Source organism: Drosophila ficusphila, unplaced genomic scaffold (assembly GCF_018152265.1).
Source record: "Drosophila ficusphila isolate 14025-0441.05 unplaced genomic scaffold, ASM1815226v1 contig_636, whole genome shotgun sequence".
Classification (NCBI taxonomy): domain Eukaryota; kingdom Metazoa; phylum Arthropoda; class Insecta; order Diptera; family Drosophilidae; genus Drosophila; species Drosophila ficusphila.
The window spans coordinates 140928-152624 of record NW_025064569.1 but is presented as its reverse complement, the minus strand read 5'-3'; the positions used below and the strand labels follow the sequence as shown (position 1 = coordinate 152624).

At 34.9% G+C, this 11697-nt stretch overlaps 1 protein-coding gene and 2 long non-coding RNA genes across 3 annotated transcripts; all 3 read right to left on the bottom strand.

Annotated features, from left to right (window-relative positions):
* Nucleotides 1-64: 64 nt before the first annotated feature.
* On the bottom strand, nt 65-393 carry LOC108088100. The gene is made up of 2 exons (XR_001771203.1): nt 292-393; nt 65-212 (listed from the first exon to the last, which is right to left on the bottom strand). It is a non-coding gene; the product is annotated as an uncharacterized LOC108088100 (long non-coding RNA).
* A 5371-nt stretch (nt 394-5764) lies between these two features.
* LOC108088107 lies at nt 5765-6609 on the bottom strand. Its single transcript, XR_001771204.2, has 2 exons — nt 6269-6609; nt 5765-6207 (listed from the first exon to the last, which is right to left on the bottom strand). It is a non-coding gene; the product is annotated as an uncharacterized LOC108088107 (long non-coding RNA).
* Nucleotides 6610-10177: 3568 nt separating this feature from the next.
* Nucleotides 10178-10819, bottom strand: LOC108088106. The gene is made up of 2 exons (XM_017185758.1): nt 10697-10819; nt 10178-10643 (listed from the first exon to the last, which is right to left on the bottom strand). Exons 1-2 carry the CDS (start codon nt 10746-10748, stop codon nt 10327-10329), a joined length of 369 nt encoding a protein of 122 aa, XP_017041247.1. The 5' UTR covers nt 10749-10819; the 3' UTR covers nt 10178-10326.
* Nucleotides 10820-11697: the final 878 nt, after the last annotated feature.

Genomic DNA, 11697 nt, shown 5'->3' with positions numbered 1-11697 from the left:
TTTCAGTTAGTTTCACCTAATGCACAACTATCCGCATATGTATCAATATATCTGAACATGTATATGCGGTACGCGATGACAAAAGCTTTGTTTATGAAAGCCTTATGCTTTATAATTGATTTTTCACATTGATATTCGTAAAGCGGTAAGAACATAAAACTAGATATAGCAAAAACAATAACTATCATGGGGATATTGCGAATTTAAATAAACTGAAATTAAAAAAAAAAAATAAATACGACGTTTTATTTGAATTGCGGTTTAAAGAAAACAAATTGAAAGTTAACTTACTGGAAAAGTAAGGTCCTGTAAGACACCCAGTGCATCATATGAAGGTAAGTAACCTTGTGCATTTTTTGTGCTCGAATTTTCCTTTGCGGTTGTATGTTATTTCAGTTTATGAACTGAATTTCTTAAGATTGCAAGAATAATATATTTATTTTAATCGTAATAATTATAATTACATGCATAATTGAGACTGTCATATTAAACCGTTTAGCGTGGAATGGAAATAAAGCAATTTTCAGCGGAGCACTTAAGAAACGTATACTGTTTGTTTACATTGGAAACGATATAGACATGAATAAAAAGCAAACTTATTTATCGTATAGCTCCTACAGAAATGAAATAATTAATGGATAATGTGCAAAACTTAAGAAGAACCTTACACTTTATAGCTGATGCCTAAAAATAGAAAACAACAGGACATAATAATGTTACTATAGATTTGTGATGACTGTAAGGGTATATAATCTTTGTCTCGCCAAAGCCAGCTTTCTTCCTGTTTTTGACAAAGAAAATAGCTCATTTAAGGTTGTTTCTTAACTGTAATGTATTAAATAATTGCTTAATTTTTAATCCAGCGAACAACGTAAGTTTCGTTTTAATGTATTAATATATCTGGCAAAGTTGTTAAAAACAACATTTAAGTTTTAGATTCTTTGGATTTTTCTGTTAGAAATTACCTCATTTCCATCGAACGGTGAAGGGGCTAATAACATATATGTCAGATTTAATTGCTATTGCTATTCATTATTTAAATTAAAAATGTTTACCAAAAATGCTGTAATGTAAACGTTTAATCTCAATATGGTACCTCTTAGTTTTGGACGGACAAAAGGACAGACCAAAGTCGATCAGATCCTGATCAGGAATATAGTGCTTCCTTCGCCCTATTTCATCTCAACAAATATCATACCAGAATATTATTTCGCTCAATGAGTAAGGGTTGTAAACAGTAAGGACCCAGGAACAGATAAGGTTTGTAAAATGGTGAAACGAAGGTTGTGAAGGTTTGCAGAGAAATCTAAAAAAAACTATAAAAGTTACAGGTATTGTAATGGATCATTTTTTATAAGTTGGTAATTAGGGATCCAGATTGGTAATCTTCAAACCTTAATAAATAAACCTTTTTACATCGATATCAATGTATGTAATGACGCCCTTAAAATAAACGATAATATGGATATCGGTGGATATTAGGTTCTTTTGTTTTCGAAATATTGACTAGGTTAAGATAAAGTAGTAAAGAATTCTATCAATTAAGGAAATTTTTGTTTAATAAATTTAAGATCTTAATTAAATTAAAATAATCAGATTCATCACTAATGAAATTAAGCGTCAGAAATTAAAGATCATTGCAGATTTTTATACCCTTGCATGTTCTTGATCAGCATAACCATCTTAGTCGATTTAAATATTGCAGTCAAAATTCATGCATTCAGTGTGTACAAAGAGCGGGCCAGATCGGAATCAAAATATTAACGGGATACGATGGAATTAAGAATGAAGTTCATAAAAATCTGTCTGTTGTATTCAGGGTTCTGAAACTCATTGGAATATTTATACCCTTGCAGGCTTTCTCTACGCTCTAAGACCTCAAAATCGTTATCTGAATATAGTTTAGCTTCCTTAAAATGTTTGGAAAAGCGATGAAACATATTTAATGAAGTTCATATAAAATTGTCTGTTTTTCTTGATCCTAGATAAAAATTTTAACAAAAGGACAAAAAAATTAAGCTAAAGCACATTTAGGTGAAATATATCAAAGACAAAGGCTTGTCTTTAATGATAAGTCGAAATGAACACCTCTGTTCAAAGCACAAGTTCTGTTCTTAATGGAAATGAACATCAATTAAGCAAATTTGATACTAACATAGAAGGTCTAAGAAATCATTTGAACCATTAAGCCCTTTGGTGACATCAAAATGAAATAATATGTTATCAACAGGGCTAACAGAGTTATGTTTTTAAATGAAAAAATATTTATTTCCATATTTTCGCCTTTTTTCCTATAAATCCATATTTTGCACAATCACTTGAATAAATCCATATTTTGAGCATTAAAGTGTCTGAAAACCTATAGAAAGAATTTTTTGCCTCAAATATTATGAAATTTCTGTCGTTTTCCTTATACTTTACTAATTGAGCGTTCATTTTCATCATATAAACACATATTGAGTGACAAACGCCGTAGTTTTGTTTTTACTAATCTGACACAACATGTCATATTGTTCCGCAATGATCTTTGAGACAAACGGCGCACGTTTGTTTGTAGCGATTTCTAATTGTCCATTGTCATAAAAAGTTAATATGATCGATATAATCGTCTACGTTTATCCATTTTTTTACCTATATTTATCCCTTTTTTCGTCTATACTACCTATATTTATCCATATTTATCCATTTTATTCCATATTTGTCAACTTTTTCGTCCATGTTTCGTCCATATTTCTCTATTTTTTCGTCCATAAATCCATACATATTTTTACGTTTTTAAGAACATAACTCTGTTAGCCCTGGTTATCAAGTTTCAGGATGTCTACCGTTGTGAAATCTTAAAAAATCTCTCGTATATTGCTTATGCCGTTACTGACACACAGAAGTCTATAGAGAGGGCCTTTTCAACATTAAAATTTGTATTACGGATTTAAGGGGTAGAATCAACAAAAAAATATTGGAAAACATAATGCTAATTTAGCTGATTAAATGTAATAACAATATATAACAATACATTTTTGGACTTTTGATTTTTTTCTAACCTCATTCCAATACTTGGAAGAGTTTCGCAAGCCGCAGCCAATATAGTTAATTATACCATATAGATCGAAAAATCTTTTTATTAAATTAATGGAACATTATGCTAAACAATTGTGATGATATATACCCTTATAACGTATGGCTCGCCGAAGCTATTTTTATACCCTTGCAGAGCAAAGAGTATTATAATTTTGGCCAGAAGTTTGCAACGCAGTGAAGGAGACACCTTAGACCCCATAAAGTATATATATTCTTGATCAGCATCACCATCTGAATCGAAATACGTCTGTACGTCTGTCCGTCTGTCCTCCTGTCCGTTTCTGCCCAAACTAGTCTCTCAGTTTTAAAGCTATCTTGCTGAAACTTTCCCAAAAGGTGTGTAGTTATTGCACGCAGTATATAAGTCGGAACGGGACGGATCGGGCGACTATATAGGATAACTCCATTGTTTTTGATCAGATCGACTTGATTTCTTCCACATGGCGTTTTCTAGTTACTATTGAATTTCGGGTTACATTTTATCGAAATCGGATAACTCTATCATATAGCTGACATAGGAGAGATCAAAAAATATATATAGAATTAATGGAAATTAATTGATAACGTCATTGTTTTTCATCACACGACTATGATTTTTTGAGTATCAAGTTTTTTAACTAGCCTTGGTTCATATTTTCATTTCATAAAAATCGGACAACTATGTTATATCATATAGCTGCCATAGGAAAGATCGAAAAATCTATATAGAATTAACGGAAATAAAATGATAACATCGTTTTTTCTTATCATCTAACGACTCTTGAATAACAAATAAAATTTCATCAAAATCGGACGACTATATCATAAAGCTGCCATATGAACAATGAAAATTAATAGAAAAGTCGTCGTTGCTTCGATGTTGTTGAGCCTTTGTGTATTCTGTTCGAAATATTTGATGACTGCAAGGGTATATAAGCTTCGGCTTGCCGAAGCTAGCTTCCTTTCTTGTTCTATCCTGTTTTACATAGATTCGATAATATGATACTTTCTATGGCAAAATGAAATTATTAATTACCCTTTGCAGGGGTATGCGAAATATTTGAACATGAATAAGAAAATCGACTTAAATTCTGTTTTTAACATACCTTTTTGAGTCGAAATTGCACGTATGTGTAATAAACCTAGTTTCAAGGGAAGCCAGCTTTCTGTCTTGTGCTAATAACTCGTAGGATAAAAGGATATCCTGCATCCAAAACTTAGTCATTAAGTATGAACCAGGCAGAAAGAAACCTAAAGCACATCGATCTAGCTATATAAGTCTAACCTTTCACATGTTCGTCGAGACCTTTCTTACAGGAAGAAAATAAAATTAAACAAGTAGGATAAAGTTATTTGTAGTAGTAGTAGTTTGTTAAGTTCTACTAAATTTGTGCCACGCAAACTTGCAAATCTACAATCACCATCATTTCTGTTCATTTGAATATCGATATCTGAAAAACCATAAAAAATAAGCAGATAGAATAATGAATATGCAGCGAAATAAATGTTAAAAAAAAGTGTCATCTTTTAGGATCTTATGATTATCCAATAATTTGACATCTTCTAAGTTCACGAACCTCTTATGCGTTTCAGGCCTTCTGTCCAGATGGAGGTCAAGATATTTGGGATTGGGATAATTATATATTATTATATCTTTAAGCTAAAAAACTACAAAGTAAACTAAAAGGCCGTTTAAAAGCCCCGAAACTACACCAAATGCAAGGAAATAACATGCCAAGCTTACTGAAACTAAACAAATAGGAGCGTCAAAACAAAATCCTTGTAAGCCAAAGTAAATTCTTTTAATGGAAGTAATACCAAACAAAAAAGAAAAAACGTTAACAATTAAAGCAATTAAGTGCTTCCACACTATTTGCAGAGCAGAAAAGCGAGTAAAAAAGGGGGCTCAAAAAAGATGATAAGCAAATAACATCAAAAAAAAGTGCCAAAAACAGTTTACAGAACAAAGCGAGCGGCAAATAAAAATGTAAATCATAAAAACCGTAATGAAAATAAAAATCCTCAATTTGTATGCTGTCGCATATTCCACAATGCTTAAGCATTGTCCAAGGATGGGTTCACGTGAGTGTACTGAAGTGGAGTGGAGCTGTCATAAATTCTGCCAGCGGAGCCGAGTCGAAATGGAAGCGTCTTTACAAAAGAATTGTGCGACATGTGTCTATTATTGATGTCCAGTTTGTGAGCATCTCCTGTCATCAAAGAGCCCGATTCAATTGTCTGAGACAAATGTCTTTCGCAAAAGGTATAGAGTAAGTCTTATTTTGCATATGCAAACGCCTGGAGCTTCAAACTGAGGAGGGACAGCCGCACAAACCGCTTGGACATGTTGCACATTACCCTTTCAGTTCGTCTTAGCCTCCAGTTCCGCCCACCTCTTTGGTGAAAACTTTTAGCACTCGCTCCCAGTTCTTTGCACACTTTTCTTTTTGGTGCTGGCCATGGGCAATACGTCTTGGGCCACAAAACACAAAATCGTCTTAAGTATTTTGTGTGGTTTAAATAAAGTAAAAATAATAAGGCAAAAATAAAACCCAATGCCCAGCTGTCCTTCTGCGAGAGTGGGAGTGTGTAAAAGGATAAGCGTGCTACATCCGCTTATCGTTGTCCTCCTATAGTCTTGATATACCCTAACATGCAATACGAAGAGGGTCTAGTTTGTGTTATTCGCAAAAAAAGTATAATGGAATACAGATAAGGCTTTTTTATTTTTTTTAGTATTTACATTTCAAAACTAGTTTCGATTTGTTTTTTGAATTTACCCAACAAAATTTAACTAGACGGATTTGACGAGTTACTTTCCGGATTTTGATTAGAAGAATCTCTAAAGAGCATTCCAGTGTCACTTCATACTAGGCAGCATATTTCGTTTTCTTTACTCCTTTCTTGCCATTTATTTTTGGGTCTTTTTGTTGCGTAAATGATTTTATTTCGTTGCTGTAAAATTTTTGATGTACTATTATTCTATGCCCAAGATCCCAATGTCCATCATTGTTTTTTATAGACACATTGCTGAGCACACAGACAGGCACAGAGGGGCTCAGCAAAAGGGTTAATTCCCCGCTCCCAGGCCTCCACCGCCGCCGACATCGTCAGCATGACATGCGAATTAGCAGTGGCCAAAAAGGTGGGCTGCATATGGGAAATGCGATGAGTGTTATGGGTTATGGGATATGCTCGAGTATGTGAGTACGAGATCCACGCAATCTTGATGATGTGAATTGTGGCACTTGTCCATCCAATTTGGAGCGTGGGCCGGCGTAGCAAAGTACAGGATTGATAGCCGCCTGCTAATTTTGAGTTTCTGCATACGCCTAGTGAGGCTAGGACTACAATAGCGATTCACATATGCAGAGAGTTTGGGGAAAATACCACTTATAAGCTTGTAATCTGTGAAGGCAGCAAAAGATGAGCCAAAAGAGTCAGTGATTAAACGCGTTAAACAAGGTTTCGAGCACAATTGGTGGAGTACAGTACATTCAAACATAGAAACAAAAATAATTGTTGCATTTACTATTAAATTTTGAGAACTCAAAAATTTTGTGACATTACACTCAATTCATTCATATACAAGGGAAATATAAAACAATTTTTTATTACTTGCCCTATATTCTTAAAATATAACTTAAATTTTTTTTAAAACCCTTAAATCAAAAAAAGGGAAAATGTTCTAAGAGAACTAAATGAAATATAAAATATTTTAGAAGAAGGTATTGCTCACATTGAAATGCAAGGTTTGATAGGTCGCTGAAACTGCCTTGTAAAAGTCTAGCTTATTGTGGTTTCAAAATACATTAATTGATCCATGGGATAGCTTTTAAAAAAAAATGCAGTAAATGAGAAAAGGAACGAAGGGCAGCGAGGGAATCGACAAAAAATCACATTGTTGTCTAGAAAACCAGCGAAGCCCTCGCATCTCCCTCCCAGTGCCACTGCACCTCCCACGCAGGCACACAGTGGAGAACGCCAGCTCCTGTGCTTCCTAGCATCCTGGCATCCGACGGAAACAGACCAGACCAGAGATAGCAAGTCAGGCCACGAGCATAACGTGCAGCTTTCCAGCTTTCGCCGCAATCAATTTTACGGGTGCACAGCAGCAACAACCAGGAACAGTCTCGGATGCGGCCGTGGAATTAGAGCAACCCCGAGCACGGCCTCGCCAAACCACTCGAAAGACCACCCAGCCACCCCCAAACACCGTTAGAAAGGCCAAGAGAGAGAGAGAGGAGCGCACGTGGTCCTGCTCACATGGAGGTATTAGCCCGTAACATCGCTGCACGGGTCAACGCCATGCAGACGGCTCGGCTGCATGTATGTACTCGTGTGTATGTATACGTAATCAAGCGCGCCCAGCGGGAAAGTGAGAAGTAGGTTTTTTATTTGAGTGGAAAACCTCCTTCTTTTAGCAGGCGTAGGGGTAGGGATAGTTGAAAATCTACTTCTTTTGGCAGGCGTTGGGAAGGGGTAAATAATTTCGGACCGCTAAATGGGGTGGGTTTCTGAATATGACCATAAGTTACAACGAAGTTGTGACTAATTATTGTCTTTCTTCGGAATGTTGTTATGATACACGGTCACATCAGTATAAAATTTCGTGCAAAAAGTGTAAAAAGTGAAAAAAGTTGTGTTAATCTTAAAAAACAAGATAAAGGTAAGTTATAACATAAATATTTTTGTTTGTATTTCCTTATTTCAGCGTAACGGATATGGTGAGCATAGGCATTTTTACTAAAACTATATATAAGCCACCAGAGGCGGTTGTCAAGTAAGTAAGTTTTTTATTTAAATTTATTTTTCAATTTTACAAGATCAAACAATGTTTTTTTTAGAATTTGTAATAGATTCGACTTCAAAGATTCTGGCCCTTGTGTTAATATTAACGGCAAAACTGAACGTGCGCAAGCGGACATTCCGATTTCGTCATTTGAAGAACTCGGCCATTTGGACTCCGATGCCGAAGCCAATCCAGAAGCATTTGTAAGTACTCGCTAAATTTTTAATAAGTTTCAACAGCCCTGTGTTCCCATGCTTTTTACTATGTTTATTACTTACTTTTCTAAATTTCTATAATTTTCCCATTACTTTTTATATTTTTATTATTTGTGTTAATATGTAATATATTAATGTATTATGGTTTTTATTTTCAGAGTCACTCAGAAACGACAATTACAGTCTTCCCCAATATCAAGATGATCTGTGTTCACCGTTCACTAAGGCAAATAATAACATACAACAATACTTATGATAAAGGCCCTTGGACTGTAAATAGATTAATAAATGCATATACCAAATTAAAAAGTATTATTTTTTATTGTGGAAATTCTGTAAAGCGGGAAGGCCAAAAACCAGTGGATTTTGCCCTGCATTCAGCAGTTAGAGATCCACTGGATTTTGTCCTGCATTTAGCAGCTGTAGGTCCAGTGGATTTTGCCCTGCATTCAGCAGCTGTAGGTCCACTGGATTTTGTCCTGCATTTAGCAGCTGTAGGTCCAGTGGATTTTGTCCTGCATTGAGCAGCTTTGGGTCCACTGGATTTTTCCCTTTACCCCTTACTTTTGTGTGTCACCCCCGTGTATTTTGAAAGGAGAGACGGCAGATTTGTAAGGGGTAAAGGGGATTTTCCACATTCCGCTTGTATGAAGAAACCACTGGAAAATAGCATATTTTCCACAGGTTTTTTCCCGCTGGGCGGGCGTCCGGAGATGTCCTGCAGGACATCTAAACACAAAAAGTCTACTGGTCAAAGTGACCGAAAGCACAGTTTAAACTCCCTGAACAAATTTTCGATTTTACCGACTGCAGTAAACGTTAGATAATACTTCAACTTAATGGTATTTTTCCAAGCTTCAAGAAATATCAACAAATTGTTTAATAATCTTGCGCTGCGTTTGAACTCCGATGATCCTCATCAAGATCATATTTAGTCAATGGAGTTGCAGGTCACTCCTTTTACCTGATACATGCTTTTCAATATATATTGAAATATATTGAATTGATGTATGGAAAAATGCAATGGATTGTGTAACGCACATAGTCTATGGCGCTTAATTTTTTTTTATGAACCGAGGCTTGGACTGTTTTGGAAAAGCCAAAAATACCCTTATTTGACACATTATAAAGCCATTCATACACGTGTTGTTTTGGGCACCGTCTTATTGACCCTTCTCGTATTGACCCATCAAATTTTTGATAGTCTGTAGCTTAGCCTTTGGTACGTGTTGCAGACTCGCCAACGATTCTCCAATCTTTTCCATGCTCATTCCACCGCCCTGAACCATTATTCCTACACTACCAAGAGCATGCCACATCCGATCGTGAACTGTTTCGGATCCGGATCGGATATAGCTATTCCACCGCTTACTTTAAGGCGTGTGCTTATATAATTATCTAACAATTAAGAGACGCAAAATAATTATACAGTACAATATAGAACGCTTTTCTCAAGTTCTCCAACTTTAAGATACTCTAATAGGCAGACAGCAAGGTGAAAACAGCAACGTAACTTGTAAAACAAATCTAAATACCCGTACATATGTAGAAAAAAAACTATGTGAATTAATAGAATTTAAGATTTATTTTGATTTACCATGGGTTTTACCTAAAAAACGTTGTCTTACTCAATCCAATTATACTTGACAAGCAGCGCACAAAAAACAAGCTCAAGATGAAGAACATTAAAAATATTTTATATTATAAATAACCGTCTTGGTCATAAAACCTACTAATAATTACATTTACCTGTAAAATTCTTGAAAATTAAAGGGTTATTAGATATGCATTAGTGTAAAATTAAATGTTGAATAACTTTGTAGTGCTTTATTAGACTGGGAAGTTTCCAGGCTTTAAGGCACGCTTAGCATCCTGCAGCTCACCTCAAAAAGTGGACAGTTTGGTCGAACATCTGAGTAGAAAGAAAATTGTTAGAGGACTAACAACGTTGTTTTACCGTTAATAATGCAGTGAAGCATTTTTTTATATGTTGAGGTCTGCGGACGCAGGGGGGTGGTCCGGGTAGTCCGGAACCAACGACCGGGATCGTAGGACTTTTCTTATACCTTTTCAGAAAAAATCAAAACGTCACTGCCTGCCGAAGCTAGCATTCTTTGCTGTTTGTCAAGTTTTTGTATATTTTTCACTGTGAAGATGTGGTATCTAATGAATATATTTTTATAAAACATATATATTGATTGCTACTGGGTAACTTTAGCATTTTCAATATTTAATACAACAATGTTTTTTTTTTAATTCTGATCATTTAAATTTTTTTTTAAGAACTGAGACTCGGACTGTTTTGGAAAAGCCAATAATACCCTTAACTCGACACATTATAAGGCCATTACACGTTTTGTTTTGGGCAGGAGCGCCGTTTTCCTTCTCGTATTGGCCCATCAAAGTTTTGATAGTCTGTAGCTTAGCCTTTGGTACGTGTTGCAGACTTGCCAACGATTCTCCAATCTTTTCCATGCTCATTCCACCGGACTGAACAATAATTCCTACACTAGAAAGAGCATGCCACAGCCGATCGTGAACTGTTTCGGATACTGTTTTTAAGTCGGCAAACCAAAAGGCTAAGTGGAAAAATAAGCTGTTATTTTGTTAAAAATTTGAAAATGCTACTGACCATTGAAAATAATAAAAATTGGCAGGCAATGTATTATCTTGAGTCCGGACATGGTTCTGCTTAGGTGGACAATCCAGCTATAGCTTCTCCACAGCTTACTTTAAGGCGTGTGCTTATTTAATTATCTAACAATTAAGAGAGGCAAAATAATTACACAGTACAATATAGAACGCTTTTCCCAAGTTCTCCAACTTTAAGATACTCTTATAGGCAGACAGCAACGTGAAAAAAATGAATTAATAAAATTTAATTTTTATTTCGATTTACCATGGGTTTTACCTAAAAAACGTCTTACCCAATCCAATTATACTTGACAAGCTTCGCACAAAAAGCTAAGATGAAGAACATTTAAGGCAGTTTCTCACCTTGTGAGACAAAAACCGAAAAGATTCTTAAAGTGTACAGTACTGTGCATAAAATGAACTAGGATCAGAAAATAAATTAAAATTGAAAAAGTTATTAGCTTTTGAAAAAAATTACGATTTTCGCGTTTTTTCCACCAATTATTTTCTCAAATTAACAGTTTTCAATATTTTTGGATAATCCTAGCTCATTTGTTAAACGAAACAATTAGGAACATTTAAGGTCCAAAAACGTGGTTTTGAGGAAAAACGCGTTTAAAGTTTGGCTTCAGATGACCGGTGCTCAAAATGTGCACCATGTAAAGGCCTGAACCTTTTGTAATTTTTTTAAATTTTGATGTGAAATTTTTTAATCACATTTTTAAAACATATATCTATGGGAAAAGCCAAAACAAAAAAAATCGTTTTTTTTCCCACAAGGTGAGAAACAGCCTTAAAATATTTTATAATATAAATAACCGTCTCGGTCAAAAAACCTACTAATAATTACATTTACATACATTCGAAATTCTGAAAAATTAAAGAGTTATTAGATACGCATTGATTGCTAAGAAATGGAAAGAACTAGTCTAAAATAAAATGTAGTAAATGATAACTTTGTAGTACTTTATAAGACTGGAAGGTTTTCTTCCTTTAAGA

Bases quoted from the DNA above. Each gene is read 5' to 3' on its own strand.
- LOC108088106 (XM_017185758.1), bottom strand. From the start codon at position 10,748: ATGTCCGGACTCAAGATAATACATTGCCTGCCAATTTTTATTATTTTC. The intron at 10,644-10,696 runs GTCAGTAGCATT...TTTTCCACTTAG, and splicing joins AATTTTTATTATTTTCAATG to CCTTTTGGTTTGCCGACTTA.